The sequence below is a fragment of the Pantherophis guttatus genome, chromosome 18 (genome assembly GCF_059756535.1).
Source record: "Pantherophis guttatus breed Tessera chromosome 18, ASM5975653v1, whole genome shotgun sequence".
NCBI lineage: Eukaryota > Metazoa > Chordata > Lepidosauria > Squamata > Colubridae > Pantherophis > Pantherophis guttatus.
The window spans coordinates 11,094,378-11,113,289 of NC_142080.1; the positions used below are offsets into that span (position 1 = coordinate 11,094,378).

General features: G+C 46.4%; 1 protein-coding gene across 1 annotated transcript in view; it reads left to right on the top strand.

Moving 5' to 3' along the window:
* The first annotated feature begins 1,024 nt into the window (after positions 1–1,024).
* Positions 1,025–18,912, top strand: part of NECTIN4 (nectin cell adhesion molecule 4) — a 132,611-nt gene continuing 114,723 nt past the window's right edge. Inside the window, exon 1 of the mRNA XM_060682583.2 lies at positions 1,025–1,510. Coding sequence (XP_060538566.2) covers positions 1,471–1,510 — 40 coding nt within the window. The 5' untranslated portion in view covers positions 1,025–1,470. The remainder of the gene's footprint in view (positions 1,511–18,912) is intronic.

Sequence of the window (18,912 nt, forward strand, 5' to 3'; positions counted from 1 at the left end):
GCATCCTCCTGCGATCAAAATTCAAACGCTTGGCAACTGACTCGTACTTATGACGGTCGCAACGTCCGTCATGATGACCTTTTGCGACCTTCTGACCAGAAAAATCCACGTGGGGAAGCCTAGATCCATTCAACAACCGTGTTACTCACTTAACAACGGCGGCAAGAAAGATCAAATGGAGCAAAACTCAATTATGGTCTCACTTAGCGATGAAGAGTTTGGTTCAATTGCGGTCGTAAATCGAGGACTCTCTGCAATATATAAATGAACACTTTGATTGCGATAAAGCAACTGCAATTTAACTGCTGGGGGCACATCTGGATGAGCTTAAGAGAGCCAAGGGGGTCTAAGGGGCTTTGAAGCACGTTTCTTTTGAAGAACAGTATGTACAAGTGGTCCTCGCTTTATGACTGCAATTGGGCTCTGGCTTTCCCTTGCAAAACGAGGCAACTGTTCAGCGAGTCACTCCCGATTTGTTCACCGTTCAGCAAATAGCCGCAATTGTCGAGTGAATCAGTCCGTCGTTAAGCGAATCCAGCTCCTCCCACGGGCTTTGCATGTCGGAAACTGGATGGGAAGGTCACAATTGGTAACCCTGGGGGAATGCTACAACCGTTGTAAATACACACCAGTTGCCAAGCACCTGGATTTTGATCCCGTGAGGCTCCTCTTAGCGCGAGGACCGGTTGCAAGTCGATCCCTCCGGTGTCGTCATAACTCCGAACAGTCACTAAACAAACCTGTTGTAAACGGAGCACTGGAAACAACCCACATCGGTCCTTCAGGCTTCCGAGGTCTCATTTTTAGGGGCCCCGGGTTCTTCGGAGGGCGCCCCCCCTCCACAAATCCCCCATTTTGGCACCCAGCTTCGGAGTTGGCACCCCAGGAATTGTGATGACTTGACACGGTCACCGAGCCGCTCTGGCACTCCACCCCCCCCCTCCGCGAAGCCTTTTCCCTTTATAAACGAAACCTCACCCCCCGCCCCCCCTTTTTGAGAAACACCTGTTCAAACTTGCTAAACAGGTTAATATTTTTTTCCCTGGCTGGCTTCCCCTCCCTCCGGTCTTGTGTGCGAGGAACAGGTTGCAGAGTTTCAAAACACAAGCAGAAGACAACTCCGGCAGAGTTTACCACAACTTTCGTGCCGGGATCTGGAAGCGAAGACGCCCCCCCAACACCCACCATACACACACGGATGCCCGCCGAAGACCCCCAGCTTCCTCCTCCAAACAGGGGCCCCTCCGGTCGGTGACACCACGATGGGACTCTGTGCGTCTCTCCTGCGGGTGTGAGCGGGTGTGCGTGGCACACACAAGCGGAGACTGGTGAGGAGGTTGCTGGGGTTGAGGAGGAGCAAGGACGGATTGTAGAGTTTGGCGAGGGGTCCGAGACTTTTGGGGGGACCGAGGGGAAGAGTGCAAGGAACGTTTTGACCCCTGGCACCATCATCCACTCCCTTTGCACACCATGCTGTGGAACATCTGTCTTCTGGTCCTGCCAATCTCTGGTAAGTTGTTGGTTTTCTCCTCTTCTCCGTAATTTTCTCCGCGAGTTGTCATCCTGGGCTCTTGCTTTCTGGATGCTTTCCACCCACCAAAAAAATTGACATTTTGACCAACGGGTGATTGACAGTTTTGCTATCATCTTTTGCTTTGCTTCGGGGAGCCCCTTTTGGGTGGGGCAGGACCCACGCACGACCCCCCCCCCCATGTCCCCATCCCTTTCGCTCTCTTGATTATTTTTTTTTTTTGCACCGATGGAGAAAGTGTGTAAGGAGGCACACCTGTGTGAAGGCGGCACCTGGCAGATCTTTTGAGGCTGGCTTGTTTATTGCATCGTTGGCGATCTTCCCTACAGGTAGTCCTCGACTTACAACAGCTCACTTAGTGACCAGTTCAAAGTCACACTGAAAAGAGCCGGAAGTTACGGCTGTTTTTCCACACTTGCGACCGTCGCGGTATCCCCATAGTCACGCGATCAAAAAAAAATCAGAGGCATAGCAACCGACTCCTACTTACGACGGTTGCCGGGGTCACGGGGTCACTTTTTGTGACCTTCGGACGAACCTCGTCCACGGGGAAGCCGGATTCCCTTAACAACTATGTTACTTTCATGACAGTGATTCACTTAACGACGGTGGGACAAAAGGTAATAAAACGGGACAAAATTCACCTAACAAATGTTTCCCTTGGCAACAAAAATTTTGGGCTCAGTTGCGGGTCGTAAATTGAGGACTGCCTGTAGTGTGTTTTATCGGTTTTATTGATCAGTTCGATTTGTTGCAAAAGTTGAGGATAGAATTCATATATATTTTTTTAGGGATGTTGAGTCTCTTTTCTGGAGGAATCTCCAAAAAAACGTCCGAATGGAACAAACCGACATGCATGTTAGTTTTCCCAACTGGGATCAGGAAGTGATTTCCTCGGGCATCGCGGGCTGGGCATAGGAACTGGCAGCAGCAGCAATCGCTGAAAATCCTCCAACCTGTGAATTAATTGTCCGGTAAATGAGTTGTCAGGGAAAACGGAGCTGGTTTGAAATTGCAAGCAAGGAAAAAAAAAGAAAACACCAATAAAATAAAATTGGCAGCAATCCGTTAGGCGGAGCCGAGGGTAAGGCTGGGTTGCCAAACTGGCAGCAGCGCCAAACTTTCTTTGAAAGAAGAGCAAAACACAACGCCGGGAATTTCTTAATCTCTTCGTAAAGATCTTTTCATACGGCAAACGAGAATTACTTTCTTTAAAAAAAAAAATCGCGTAAATCCCCATCGGGGTGAAGCTCCACCAAAGCCTAAAATTTCATGCTTTTTTGGAGAAAGATGCTCGTTTTTTTTTTTTGGCTTTCTCTTATCGTCTTCTCTTATCGTCTTCGTGCAAAAGGCAAATTTGGGTGAAAATGCCCGGTTTCTGTTGTTTTCGCCTTCTGGATCGGTTGCTTGTCTCTACACGAAAGGGACCAGGAAGAGAAGGGGTGGGAGTGGGGTGGGCTTTGCTGGAAAAAGTCAAGATGAATAATTTAGAGCAATGTTTTCCGAATTTGGGGACTTGGAGATGGGAGGACTTCAGTGGCGGGATTCAGCCGGTTCGCACCCCTTCGTGAGAACCGGTTGTTAACTTTCTGAGCAGTTTGGCAAACTGGTTGTTGGAAGAAATCATTAGGGCAGAGAACCGGTTGTTAAATTACTTGAATCCCACCACTGGTGGACTTCGATTCCCAGAATCCCCCAGCCACAAACATACCTAGCAGGAAATTTATATGGGCTTCGGTTAAGCCATGTTGGAGCCTTTATCCCAGTGTTTCTCAACCTCTGGCACTTGAAGATGGGTGGATTTCAACTTCCAAAATTAAAGCTTGCTGGCTGGGGAATTCTGGGAGCTGAAGTCCATCCATCTTAAAACCTGCTGGCTGGGGAATTCTGGGAATCGAAGTCCATCCATCTTAAAGCTTGCTGGCTGGGGAATTCTGGGAGTTGAAGTCCATCAATCCTAAAACATGCCGGCTAGGGAATTCTGGGAATCAAAGTCTACCCATCTTAAAGCTTGCTGGCTGGGGAATTCTGGGAATCAAAGTCCAACCATTTTAAAGCTTGCTGGCTGGGGGATTCTGGGAGTTGAAGTCCACCCATCTTCAAGTGCCAGAAGTTGAGAAATCCTGCTTTATCCTGACCAGTTGATGCAAAGTTTTCATGTCATCAAGACAGAGCTGGCTTGTCATCCTTTACAACCGGCAGACAATGTCCCTGCCCATGTGCAGAGTTCCACATTGCATTGGACCGTCAGAGGAAGCTCTCTCCATGAAGTTTCCCCATCGGGATGTTTTGCCAGATCAGGAAATGGTCCGCTAGCGATGGTGATGGTCTTTCCCACTGCCGCAAACGGGGGACCCTCAGCCCACCCCAAAAAAACCAAAGTGGCCGCCACCCAATGGGGTTGCCGTTGTGTTTGCACGGCCCACTGAGCCAGGCTGAGCCCAGCGGATGGGTGACTCAACCTGCGGGGGATGATGATCCTGAAAAACTGGTTTGGAGAGATAACCGCGGATAAGGGTGTCGTGACAGCTGAGGTTGTGTGGGTTCCCTGCGGAGTCTCTACCTGTTGGGCTGCGTAGCCTCTCTCCTCCCCTCCTCTCCCCTCCCTGGCACCAGCCGCTCTTCAGTGACTCGGCAGGTTTTCTGCATCGGAGCTGCTGCCTCAGCCTTCTTGCTGGGTGCCCGCAGGGCTCTGGCACCCCCTGAGTCACCGTGCCAGCCTGGGAAAAGTGGCAGGCTGGCAGAGCTTGGTTGGAGGGCGAGGGGTCAGCAGAATGGCAAACCAGTTGCTTTCCTCCCTCCCTCCCTTTTGCCTTCCTTCCTTCAAATCCCAGAATTCCCCAGCCAGCCTCGTTTTGGAAGGAAGAAAAAAAAAAAAAAGGGGGGGGGGAGAAACAGGGATTGGTAAGAATGCAGAATAGTGCTTGAATTGCGATGTGTAACAGGAAATGCCAAGTGTCACCCAAGCGCTAGTGCTATTTGCACACACATGGAATGCACAGACCTACTTGCCATTTCCTTGTTGACCACATGCACACACACGCACACGCCCAGTGGCAAAGTCGGCTTTTTAACAGATTAACAGAGTTGCAAGGGACCTTAATATAGGTCATCTAGTCCAACCCCCTTTCCAAGCAGGAGACCCTACACCATTTCTGCAAAAGGCAGTCCTGTCTTTTCTTGAAAGCCTCCAGGGATGAAGCTCCCACAACTTCCGAAGGCAACTTCTGTTCCATGGGTTGATGGTTCTCCCTGTCAGGAAATTTCTCCTTATTTCCAGGTTGAATCTCTCCTTGGTCAGTTTCCATCCATTCTTCCTTGTCTGGCCTTCAGGTGCCTTGGAGAATAGCTTGACCCCCTTCCTCCTCTCTGTGGAAGCCCCTCAAATATCAGAAGATGCTCTCCTGTCTCCCCTGGTCCTTCTCTTCACTGGACTAGCCAGGCCCAGTTCCTGCAACCGTTCATTGTATGTTTTAGCCTCCAGTCCCCTCATCATCCTGGTTGCTCTTCTCTGCACTCTTTCCAGAGTCTCCACATCTTTTTTATAGTGTGGTGACCAAAACTGGATGCAGGATTCCAAGTGTGGCCTTATCAAGGCTTTATAGAGTGGTATTAGGACCTCCCTTGATCTTGATTCCATCCCTCTGTTAATGCAATTTAGGATTGCATTGGCTTTTTTGGCTGCCGCTGCACACTGCTGGCTGCTATTTAGCTGGTTGTCCACTAAGACTCCAAGATCCCTCTCACAGTCACTGCTATTAAGCCTGGTTTCACCCAGTTTATATGTGTACTTTTGGTTTTTCTTGCCTAAGTGTAAGACTTCGCTTTTCTCTCCGTTGAATTTCATTTTGTTAGACAGGGCCCAGGGTTCAAGTCCGTCAAGATCCATCTGGATCTTGAGCCTATCTTCTAGGGTGTCGGCTGTTCCTGCCAGCTTAGTATCATCTGCAAATTTGATGAGTTCCCCTTCTACTCCCTCATCTAAGTCGTTTATGAAGATATTAAAGAGTACTGGGCCTAAGACAGAACCTTGTGGTACCCAGCTGCTTACTTCCCTCCATGTAGACGAAGTCCCATTAAGGACTACTCATTGAGTACGGTTTGTCAGCCAGTTATGAATCCATCTGGTGGTGATGCTATCTTGTCCCACTTTTTTCTAGTTTACAAAGAAGTAGATTGTGGTCTACTTTGTCGAATGCCTTTGCTGAAGTCTTAAGTTTATTATGTCCACAGTATTTCGCTGGTCTACTAATTCAGTCACTATGTTGAAGAATGAAATAAGATTATTATTATTAGTTCAATTTATATGCCACCTTTCTCCGAAGAATCAGGGCTGGGTTGATCTGTTTTAACAAACCCGTGCTGACTGCTAATTATTACTTTACTTGGTTTGTTGTTGCATATCCTTGAAAGAGGCTGGGGACGGCAGTGTGTGTTTGTATGTGTGTGTGTATTCAGTGGCTGAGGTTGCAGGATGTGCAGTCCGGAGTCTGCAGAGCAAAAGAGCTGAGCAGCCGCATTCAACCTTTAGAGGAAAACTACAGTTGCCTCCCTTCCTCCCTTTTTCCTTCCTTCCTTCCTTCCTTCCTTCCTTCCTTCCTTCTTCCTTCCTTCCTTCCTCCCTCCCTCCCTCCCTTCCCTTTTCCTTCCTTCCTTTTTCCTTCCTTCCTTTTTCCTTCCTTCCTCCCTCCCTCCCTTCCCTTTTCCTTCCTCCCTTTTTCCTTCCTTCCTTCCTTCCTTCCTTCCTTCCTTCCTTCCTTCCTTCCTTCTTCCTTCCTTCCTTCCTTCTTCCTTCCTTCCTTCCTCCCTCCCTCCCTCCCTCCCTTCCCTTTTCCTTCCTTCCTTTTTCCTTCTTTCCTTCCTTCCTTCCTTCCTCCCTCCCTCCCTTCCCTTTTCCTTCCTCCCTTTTTCCTTCCTTCCTTCCTTCCTTCCTTCCTTCCTTCCTTCCTTCCTTCTTCCTTCCTTCCTTCCTCCCTCCCTCCCTTCCCTTTTCCTTCCTTCCTTTTTCCTTCTTTCCTTCCTTCCTTCCTTCCTTCCTTCCTCCCTCCCTCCCTCCCTCCCTTCCATTTTCCTTCCTTCCTTTTTCCTTCCTTCCTTCCTCCCTCCCTCCCCTTTTCCTTCTTTCCTTTTTCCTTCCTTCCTACCTTCCCTCCCTCCCTTTTCTTTCCTTCCTTTCCTTCCTTTCTCCCTTTTTCCTTCCTTCCTTCCTGCTTGCCTGCCTTCCCTCCCTCCCTCCCTTTTCCTTCCTTTCTTCTTCCTTTCCGTCCTTCCTTCCCTCCTTCCTCCCTCCCCCTTCTCTATTTTTCTTTCCTTCCTTCCTTCTTACCTTCCTTCCTTCCCTCCTTCCTTTTTCCTTTTCTTTCTTCTTCTTTCCTTCTTTCTTTCTCTCCCTCCCTTCTTTTTCCTTCTTTTCTTTCTTCTTCTTTCCTTCTTTCCTTCCTTCCTTCCCTCTTTCCATCCTTCCTTTTTCTTTCTTTCCTTCCTCCCTTCCTTTCTTCCTCCATCCCTCCCTCTTCTCTTCCCTTTCCTTCCCCTTTTCCTTCCCACTTTGTACAAACCTGACCATTCAATTCATTCACAATTCAGCGTACAGGTACACTGCACTGACTTATAACAGGTCATTTAGTGACCGTCAGAAGTTACAACATCACTGAAAAAAGTGATTTAGGACTGTTTTTCACACTTACGGCCATTGCAGCATCCCCCCCTGTGGTCAAATCAAAATTCAAGACGCTTGAATTTTGAATATTTAAGACTGTTGCTATGTCCTGGGGGGGGGGGGGGGTGTCACGTGATCCCCTTTTGCGACCTCCTGGGAAGCAAAGTCAATGTTAGTTATCACCTTTAAAGCGCTCCATAGCTTAGGACCTGGGTACCTACGAGACCGTCTTTTGCCACCAATAGCCTCCCACCGACCAGTTCGTTCTCACAGGGTTTTATTTAATTGACCAAACTAAGTAATAATTTTAATTAGCAATTTTATGATGTTTGTGTGTCTATATTTTTCTTGACTGTACACCGCCTTGAGTCCTACGGGAGAAAGGCGGTATAGAAATATAATAAATAAATAAATAAAATAAATAAATGGGGAAGCCCGATTCACTTTGCAACTTATCAATTGAGCCAATTCACTTAACAACCGGATTACTAATTTATCAGTTGCAGGAATTCACTTAAAAAACGAGACAAGAAAGGTCGCAAAATTCACTTAACAAATGTCTCGCTTAACAACATACATTTTGGGCTCCGTTGTGGTCGTAAGTCGAGGACCTCCTATACAGCCAATCTGTGCTTAAGGCAATGACCTGCCTTCCAATACAGGTCAACCCACATCCCAGGGAATTTCCCCCACAAACTCTGAAGCTCTTCTGGCTTCTATTTTTGTTCTGACGGCGCCTTGGTGGCATTCGCACAACACGCGTAACCTGGTGATCGTATTCACTAACCTGCTGAGTTTGCACAAATGTTTTTTTTTTTTCATGCGGTCTGGGCCAACTTGAAGTTCAGAAGTTGTGGGAGCTTCATCACCGGAGGCTTTTGAGAAGAGACTGGACTGCCATCTGTCAGAAATGGTGTAGGGTCTCCTGCTTGGAAGGGGGGTTGGACTAGATGACCTCCAAGGTCCCTTCCAACTCTGTTAATCTGTAAAGAACAGAATTTGCCTCAGAAGTTGTGGGAGCTTCATCACCGGAGGCTTTTGGGAAGAGACTGGACTGCCATCTGTCAGAAATGGTGTAGGGTCTCCTGCTTGGAAGGGGGGTTGGACTAGATGACCTCCAAGGTCCCTTCCAACTCTGTTAATCTGTAAAGAACAGAATTTGCCTCAGAAGTTGTGGGAGCTTCATCACCGGAGGCTTTCGGGAAGAGACTGGACTGCCATCTGTCAGAAATGGTGTAGGATTTCCTGCTTGGGTGCGGGGTTGGACTAGATGACCTCCAAGGTCCCTTCCAGCTCTGTTTATCTCTTTAATGTCTTAAAGTTGCCAACTTTTAGACCAGTTGCCTGGTCTAAAGCAAAGCTGACTTTGACTGGTCCCCAGTGCCAAACTGGGATGGATTAGATCAGGAGTCGGCAACCTTAAACACTCAAAGAGCCACAAAGGTCCTAACCGAAAGCCCCTCGTTCAATTCTGAAGCTGACCGGAAGTCCAGTTCCCCCACCATAGAGTCTTCTCCTAGTATGGCGTCCTTTTTCCTCTGCTGACCAGAAGTCCGGTTCCCCCACCATAGAGTCTCCTCCTAGCACGACATCTTTTTTCCTCTTACCTGTCCTAACTGAAAGCCCTATCAACTGTGGAGCCGACCAGCAACAGGGAGCCTCAGCAGAGGGACGAAAGAGCCACATGCGGCTCCAGAGCCGCAGGTTGCTGACCCCCTGGACTAGGTTAACTTGGGTTAACCTAGGATCCTAGGAATGCGTATTAGATGGAAAGATTAGATTGAAAACTATTCCAGAGACAAAGTTTTGGTGACACTTGGCATTTCCTGTTACACTTGGCAATTAAAGCAGCATTCAGCATTCCCCCTCTCTTCCCACCCTTCCAAAACAGTCCCAGAGGTGCTTTTCCCAAATTTGGCTTTTTCCTTGAAAAGGTTTCACTTCCCATCCAAGAGAAGCTGCTTCAGTTCTGACTGAGTGGTGGGGAATAGAAGGATTTCTAGAGAAGGATTATGATTCAGCCGGTTCGCACCATTTCGGGAGAACCGGTTGTTAACTTTCTGAGCAGTTTGGCAAACTGGTTGTTGGAGGAAATCATGACGGAAGAGAACCGGTTGTTAAATTACTTGAATCCCACCACTGATTATATTCCTTGCAGTCATTCCAGTCTTACTAGGGTTTTGTAAAGTATTAGTAAAGGTAAAGGTTCCCCTCGCACCTATGCGCTAGTCGTTCCCGACTCTAGGGGGCGGTGCTCATCTCCGTTTCAAAGCCAAAGAGCCAGCGCTGTCCAAAGACATCTCCGTGGTCATGTGGCCGGCATGACTCAACGCCAAAGGCGCACGGAACGTGGTTACCTTCCCACCAAAGGTGGTCCCTGTTTTCCTACTTGCATTTTTTTTTTACGTGCTTTCGAACTGCTAGGTTGGCAGAAGCTGGGACAAGTCACAGGAGCTCACCCCGTTACGCGGCGCTAGGGATTCGAACCGCTGAACTGCCGACCTTTCGAACGACAAGCTCAGCGTCTTAACCACTGAGCCACCACGTATTAGTATTAGTACCGCTTTATAAAAACCCTAGTAAGGTCACACCTGGAATCCTGCAGCCAGTTTTGGTCCCCACACTACAAAAAAGATGTTGAGACTTTGGAAAAAGTTCAGAGAAGAGCAACTAAGATGATTAAAAGGCCCGGAGACTAAAACATACGAAGAACGATTGCAAGATTTGGGTCTGGCTAGTCTAGAGAAAAGAAGAATTAGGGGTGACATAATAGCAGTATTCCAGGATTTGAGGGGTTGCCTCGAAGAAGAGGGGGTCAACCTATTCTCCAAAGCACCAGAAGGCAAGGCAAGAAGCAACGGATGGAAACCAATCAAAGAGAGAAGCAATGTGGAACTAAGCAAGAATTTCTTCACGGTGAAAAGTATTAATCCGTAGATCGACTTGCCACCAGAAGTTGTGGATGCTCCATCACTGGAGGCTTTTAAGAAGAGACTGGACAGCCATTTGTCCGGAATGGCCATCTACCTGCCATCTCTCAGAAATGGTGTAGTCTCCTGCTTGAGCAGGGGGTTGGACTAGATGACCTCCAAGGTCCCTTCCAGCACCCTATGAATTTATAAAAATCAGAACAACTGCTGCCCTTAACTATGATGTGTCTGCTCCAGATCCATCCGGGGTTTAGTTGCTTGTGGAGCATGTAAGATCTGGGCAGGTAGTCCTCAACTTACAACAATTCATCAAGCTACTATTTGAACCTGCCTGGGCAATTTACAATTTGTCCTCAAACTTGTCGCAGCCTCCCAAAGATCAAAATTTGGGCAGCTAACAACCGGCATGTGTGCCTAAAGTCTACAGCATCTCTGAGTCACCTGATTCTCATTTGCCACCTACCCAGCTGTCTCCCCACAAGCAAAGTCAAGGGGCGAAGCTGGATTTGCCTAATGACTGTAATGTTAGATAGATACAGATTAACCGAGTTGGAGGGGACCTTGTAAGTCATCTAGTCCAACCCCTTTTCCGAGCAGGAGGCCCTACACCATTTCTGAAAGATTCCAATCTCTCCTTGGAAGCCTCCAGTGATGAAGCTCCCACAACTTCCGAAGGCAACTTCTGTTCCATGGGTTGATGGTTCTCACTGTCAGAAAAATTCTTCTTATTTCCAGGTTGAATCTCTCCTTGATCAGCTTCCATCCATTCTTCCTTGTCTGGCCTTCAGGTGCCTTGGAGAATAGCTTGGCCCCCTTCCTCTTCTCTGGGGCAGCCCCTCAAATATTGGAAGACTGCTCTCCTGTCTCCCCTGGTCCTTCTCTTCTGTAGACTAGCCATGCCAAGTACTTAACAGATGAACAGAGTTGGAAGGGACCTTTTAGGTCATCTAGCCCAACCCCCTTTCCAAGCAGGAGACCCTACAACATTTCTGACAGAGGGTAGTCCAGTCTATTCTTGAAAGCTTCCAGGGATGAAGCTCCCACAACTTCTGGAGGCAACTTCTGTTCCATGAGTTAATGCATTGGTGGGATTCAAATAATTTAACAACTGGTTCTCTGCTCTACTCACTGGCTGGGTGGGCGTGGCCATGTTGGGCATGGCCAGGGAGTGTGACAGGCAGCACTTGGCCTCCTGCACCCCCTCAGGAGCAAAAATGGGCCGTGGGGGGGCCACGCCACTCCCTGCACCCTGTTTTAGGCCTAGGATGCCTCCCTGCACTTACCTGGGAGCCAAAATGGGACTCCAGGAAGAGGTGGGGTGGGAAGGGGTGGGGCCAGCCAGCAATTCAACTACCAATTCGCCCAAACCGGCTGGAACCAGCTGAATCCCACCACTGATGGCTCTCACTGTCAGAAAATTGGTAGTACAGTGGTCTAAAGCACCCTGTTATTAAGACCAGCTGCCTGCAATTACTGCAGGTTCGAATCTCACCAGGCTCAAGGCTGACTCAGCCTTCCATCCTTTCTAAGGTAGGTGAAATGAGGACCCAGTTTGTGGGGGCAATAAGCTGACTTTGTATAAATATACAAAAGGATGAAGGCTATTGCTTAACGCATTGTAAGCCGCCCTGAGTCTCCGGAGAAGGGCGGCATATAAATCAAAATTAAAAAAAAAAAAATCTTCCTTATTTCCAGGTTGAATCTCAACCGTGAGGAAAAAAACAGTTGCACAATGGGCTGCAACTGATTGTTTAGCAATGGAAATTCTGGTCCCCAGAGCGGTCGTAACTCGAGAACTGTCCCCGCATTCATGCCCGGGTTGCTTTTCCGGTTGCTCCAGAAGAGTGAAAGTGGTTTGCTGGCCGTGTCCCATCCTGACGGGGTGTGTTGGTGACCCTGCCCCGGCCCAGCGTCTCCCTGAACAGGGTGGCAACCCGGTGAGTCTTCCTCGGTGGCAGGATGCCCAGGAAGAGAGGTGCCACCCAGCTTCCCCATCGCCTCCCTTGGAGAGACGGGGAGGAGCCCAAAATCAATATATCTTCAGAAAAGGGGAGCGGTGAGGGCATTGTGGGTTCAAAGCAGCAATTGTGGCAATTGCCCTTTTGCGTTAGCTGTCTCCAAATCTCGGCAATATTACATTATATATATCCCGTGATTAACCGCTGCCTGTGGGCTAATGCCTAGCACCCGGCGGAGAGCATTAAATCAGGATATTAATGTAGTAAATTAATTAATTGGAGGTGCAAAAGGTTTTTCTGCTTTCGTGGAGGACGCTCTTAAAGGTCTCCAGATGCTGGTTTGGCCCCAAATCCAGGGGGTTTTGTGGAGGGAAATGTTAAGATAGCAGATGCAACAGCATTATCAAAGCTCTGCTCTGCTCTTCTATCTATCATCTATCTATCTATCTATCTATCTATCTATCTATCTATCTATCTATCTATCTATCTCTATTATATCTCTCTACCTCTCAAGATTAGGTGCTTTGGGAAACAGCTTGACCCCCTTCCTCCTCTCTGGGGCAGCCCCTCAAATATTGGAAGATGCTCTCCTGTCTCCCCTGGTCCTTCTCTTCACTAGACTAGCCAGGCCCAGTTCCTGCAACCGTTCATCGTATGTTTGAGCCTCCAGTCCCCTCGTCATCCTGGTTGCTCTTCTCTGCACTCTTTCTAGAGTCTCCACATCTTTTTTTATAGCGTGGTGACCGAAACTGGATGCAGGACTCTAGGTGTAGCCTTACTAAGGCTTTATAGAGTGGGATTAGTACCTCTACCTACCTTACATCTATCTATCTATCTATCTATCTATCTATCTATCTATCTATCTATCCATCCATTATCTATCTATCTATCTATCTCTCCATCTATCTATCTATCTATCCATCCATCCATCCATCCATCCATCCATCCATCCATCCATCTATCCATCCATCCATCTATCAATCTATCTATCCACCCATCCATCCATCATCTATCTATCCATCCATCCATCCATCCATCCATCCATCCATCTATCTATCCATCCATCCATCTATCAATCTATCTATCCACCCATCCATCCATCATCTATCCATCCATCCATCCATCCATCCATCCATCCATCCATCTATCAATCTATCTATCCATCCATCCATCTATCAATCTATCTATCCACCCATCCATCCATCATCTATCTATCTATCTATCTATCTATCTATCTATCTATCTATCTATCTATCTTCTATCTTCTATCTTCTATCTTCTATCAATTATCTATCTATGTATGTATCTTATCTATCTATCTAAATATATCATGGTATGTTGAAACACACACACACACACACACATATATATATTCTTACTTCTTTGTAGGATTTATGTGTGTTTTTCCTCTAGCCAGGTTTCCCTACGTAACCAAGGTTTTTCTGCAGCCCTAGCTCAGTAGAATCACATCCACTCGATTCTGGGCTTTTTTTCTTTCTGGCAGCCAGCAAGTTCTGGTGCCAGGTGAGAGACTTATATAGATCTATTTCAGGCTCATTAGCCATCATCAGTAAGCCAGGATACATGAGATGTGGTTGTGGCTTACTGATGATGGCTAACGAGCTAGAAATAGATCTATATAAGTCTCTCACCTGGCACCAGAACTTGCTGGCTGCCAGAAAGAAAAAAAAGAAAAAAAAGCCCAGAATCGAGTGGATGTGATTCTACTGAGCTAGGGCTGCAGAAAAACCTTGGTTACGTAGGAAAACCTGGCTAGAGGAAAACACACGCACACACACACACACACACACACACACGTATATATATGGATGTTGAAATGTTTGCATGTATATAGGTAGTCCTCGGTTTATGACGACCACGGGGGCCAGAATTTCTGTGGCTCAGAAGGTGGCTTATAAGTGAGGCACATCTAATTTTACAACCTTTTTTGTCAGGGTTGTTAAGCGAATCACTGCTGTTCATAACTGAATGAACCTTTCCTGAAGTTGACCCAGAAGGTTTTTTTTTAAATAATTTTTATTAAACAGTTTTTTTTAAAACAAACAAAAAACAGATATTTACATCTTCTTCTTTTCAACATCCTCACATCAGTAATCCATATTTATCCATTTTCTCTTTCTTAATCTATCTTTTATACATATATTTCTAATATATCATATATATATACCATTATACTATATTCTATTATTCTAATTATTTTGTTTACCTTTGACATAAACATGTACCCAATTTCCTTTTCACAATTTTTGTTTCTTCCTATTTGTTTCCACATTTCTCCACCTAATTCGACCATTATTTAGTCCTCTTTTGTCCCCCCCTTTTTTTTAATTCAACAAGGAGAAGTTGAATATGCCAGAACGATCCTATTAATTTGATTTAATCTAATTCACCTACTTTAATTTTTGTCCTTGCTACATCTTCCGGCCCCACCTATTTTTAGGGTGTTGTCTTGCTCTTCCTTCAAAAGCCCAAGTTGGTAAAATGTTTGTGCGCCCTGCAGTTAGTATCCCGTGTGAACAAGGCTACTTCCAGTTTGCAGGCGATCCTCGACGTATGACCACAACCGAGCCCAAAATCTCCATTGCTAAGCGAGACAGTTGCTAAGTGAGTTTTGCCCCTCCCATTTTACGACCTTTCCAGCCACGCTTGTTAATCACGGCCGCTGTTAAGCAAGTCACATGGTTGTTTAAGTGAATCCGGCTTCCCCGTTGTCTTCGCTTGTTAGGAGGTCGCCAAAAGGGAATCACGTGATCTCGGGACTTTTGGTTTGGCGTTGCGGCGAGACAGTTGGGGAATTAGTGGGCTCTGACGAGCTCCGCGAAAACCCCGGCTGACGAACCGCTGCCGATGGGTAAGCATTTGAATTTTGATTGCAACGGTCGCGAGTGTCAACGTCTCCTGGGGGTCACGTGATCACCAATTACGATCTTCCCAGCAGGGTCAATGGGGTAGCCAGATTCACCTAATGGCCACGTGATTCGCTTAACAAGTTGCAGTGATTCACTTAACAACCATGGGGGAAAAGGGCCATAAAATTGAATTGCAACTGTCTTGCTTAGCAGCGGAAATTCTGGTCCCAAATGTTTTCAGAAGTTGAGGACCGCCTGGAAATTGGCAAAATAATAATATTTTTTTCTTGTCTTTGTTTTTTTGTTAGCAGCCTCCGTTTGGGTGACAGTTGCGAGAACCGCAAAATTGTAGTGAGGAATATCTTTTCGTTGGGGTAATTGAGTGAATGTTCATTATTTTGCAACTGTTGTAAGTACATGCCAGTTTCCAGAAGCCCAAATCTGAATCAGTGCTGGGTTTCAAATTTTTTTACTACCGGTTCTGTGGGTGTAGCTTGGTGGGCGTGGCTAGGTGGGCATGGCAGAGGAAGGATACTGTAAAATCTCCATTCCCTCCCCAATCCAGGCGAAGGATACTGTAAAATCTCCATTCTCTCCCCAATCCAGGAGAAGGATACTGCAAAATCCCCATTTCCTCCTGATCAGCTGGGACTCGGGAGGCAGAGAATAGATGGGGGCGGGGCCAGTCGGAATTTTTACTATTGGTTTTCTGAACTACTCAAAATTTCCGCTACTGGTTCTCCAGAACTGGTCAGAACCTGCTGAAACCCACCTCTGATCTGAATGATGTGATTATGTGATCATACAACCGTACTGTGATGGTTGTAAGTGGGAGACCGATTGTAAGTCACTTTTTCCAAGGCTGTCGTAATTTTGAACGGTCACTAAACAAATCATGGTAAGTCTGGGAGCGTCTGGACAGATCTTAGCTACTCCACCAGGAAATAAACCTAGTTGGAACAGATACACCGTCGTTAACGGTAGTTTGGACTGAGGTTTATGCCATCTAATCACTTCTTCTAGTATTGTTAGAACTTCGAATGGTCGCTAAACGAGAGGTTAAATCAAGGACTGATTTAAATCTGATTTAAAGAAGGATTGATTTAAAGGTTAAATCAAGAGACCGGACTGCCATCTGTCAGAAACGGTGTAGGGTCTCCTGCTTGGGCGGGGGGTTGGACTAGATGACCTACAAGGTCCCTTCCAACTCTGTTAACCTGTTAGCAGTCAGAAATGGTGTAGGGTCTCCTGCTTGGGCGGGGGGTTGGACTAGATGACCTACAAGGTCCCTTCCAACTCTGTTAACCTGTTATCAGTCAGAAATGGTGTAGGGTCTCCTGCTTGGGCGGGGGGTTGGACTAGATGACCTACAAGGTCCCTTCCAACTCTGTTAACCTGTTATCAGTCAGAAATGGTGTAGGGTCTCCTGCTTGGGCGGGGGGTTGGACTAGATGACCTACAAGGTCCCTTCCAACTCTGTTAACCTGTTATCAGTCAGAAATGGTGTAGGGTCTCCTGCTTGGGCGGGGGGTTGGACTAGATGACCTACAAGGTCCTTTTCAACTCTGTGAAATCTGTTAAAGGATTCTGTTCATTTTTACAGCAGGAAAGGATAGGAAGAGGAAGGCAGGAGTTCAGAGAAGCCTGCAAGAAAAGACTTGGAAATATGAATGCAAACTCTTGTTTTTTTAAACCAAAAAAAAAAAAAAAACAAAACTTCAAATTGCACACGCCCAAAGTTGACATATTTCCCCAAAAATGAGAAACTGAAACCAGCCGGGTTTCTCTTCTCTTCTCGCTCCTGACTTCCCTCCTTGAGAGTTTTCCTAGCCCAGCCTGAGACGGTTAGGATCGGTCTCAGGATAGGGCCGTACATCCCGGTGTGCAAAAGTCACGAGGTGGATTTGTGTGTGTGGCAACACTCCTCGGACCGGAAGGTCAGGTATCAAACAGGCCTCCCGCCCCATCGCTTTGCACGCTGCCTTCTGGTGAGCAAAACCAGCCCATCGCCTGCCCTGCTGGGACAAGTTTCCCAATCTGGTGCTACTGGTTGCACAAAGCCAGGAACCGCCATTGCATTAATATTATTATTATTATTATTATTATTATTATTATTTATTATTATTATTATTATTATTATTATTATTATTATTATTATTGCATTGAGGAATTCTAATTTTAATCCTTGCTGCCCTCCACAATAGCTCTGAGCTCATCAAGCTATTTCTGGTGGCTCAAGTAGCTAAGACTTGAGCTTGTAGCTTGTCGATCAGAAAGGTCGGCAGTTTGGCGGTTCGAATCCCCATGCGTGAGCAGGGGGTTGGACTAGATGACCTCCGAGGTCCCTTCTGACTCCGTTACTGTTACTGGTTCTCGTGATTTAAAGCAAGGTGTGTGTGGGGGGGTCTCCACACTAGAATTCTGGGAATTGAAGCCCACAAATGTTAAAGTTGCCAAGTTTGGTGTCCAAACTGGCTGGGGAATTCTGGGAATTTCAATCTGCAAGTCTTAAAATTGCCAAGTTTGGTGTCCAAACTGGCTGGGGAATTCTGGGAATTTCAATCTGCAAGTCTTAAAATTGCCAAGTTTGGTCTCCAAACTGGCTGGGGAATTCTGGGAATTTCAATCTGCAAGTCTTAAAATTGCCAAGTTTGGTCTCCAAACTGGCTGGGGAATTCTGGGAATTGAAGTCTGCAAGTGTTAAAGTTGCCAACTTTGGTCTCCAAACTGGCTGGGGAATTCTGGGAATTGAAGTCCCGCAAATGTTAAAATTACCAAGTTTGGAGACCCCTGCTTTAAAGGATGCTGAGACCATGAAGTCTTGTTTTTTTGTGGGTTGGTGGGACTGAAAACAATTTTTTATTTTTCTTTCAAATAATTTTACTGCATTTAACAAATCATACACATTAAAAACAATGTAAATTTCCGGTTAAAAAAAATATTACGAATAAAAAGAGAACAGGAATAAAAGTGTAAAAAAAAAAGCATAAAGAAAAGCATAAATGTTATTATTTATTAAATTTGTTTGCTATCCATCTCAACTCCACAAGGCGCCTCTGGTTGGCTTACAACAATACATACATACATACATACATACATACATACATACATACATACATACCTACCTACCTACCTACAGAATGACTTCTGACTTCAGTCAGAATAGAGCAGGAAGGGACCTTGGAGGTCTTCTAGTCCAGCCTTCTGCTCAAGCAGGGGAATTTATCCCATTTCAGACAATTGGCTGTCTAGTCTCTTCTTAAAAACTTCCAGTGATGGAGGGCCCACGATTTCTGGTGGCAAGTTGTTCCACTGGTTAATTGTCTTCTCTGTTAGGAAGTTTCTCCTTAATTCCAGGTTGCTTCTCTCTTGGATTAGTTTCCATCCATTGCTTCTCATCCTGCCCTCTGGTGCATTGGAGAATAATTGGACCCTTCCCTCTTCTTTGTGGCAGCCCCTCAAATATTGGAAGGCTGCTATCATGTCACCCCTAATTCTTCATTTCTCTGGAGTAGCCAGACCCAATTCCTGCCACCGTTCTTCGTACGTTTTCGTCTCCAGGCCTTTGATCCTCTTAGTTGCTCTTCTCTGCACTTTTTCCAATGTCTCAACCTCTTTTTTTGTAATTCGGTGACCAAAACTGGTTGCAGAATTCCAGCTGTGGCCTTATTAAGGATTTATAAAGCGGTACTTTATAATTCCCCTTGCTGGATCTCAGGAGCTGAGACTTGGGAAGGCTTACTAGATCTCGGCCAGAGGGGACTCCGCTCCCATCATCCCATGAAGGATTTACACTCAGCGAGGACTAGGAGGGTGAAAATCTCACCCAACTTGGGGAAGCCAGCAGCTGTGCTAAGCAAAGTAGAATCGACATTGAGTAAGTCGTAGTACAATATTGAGTAAGTTGTAATATTTACCTTGAGCTATCGCAGTATTTACACTGAGCTGTATTTATGGTTTTATG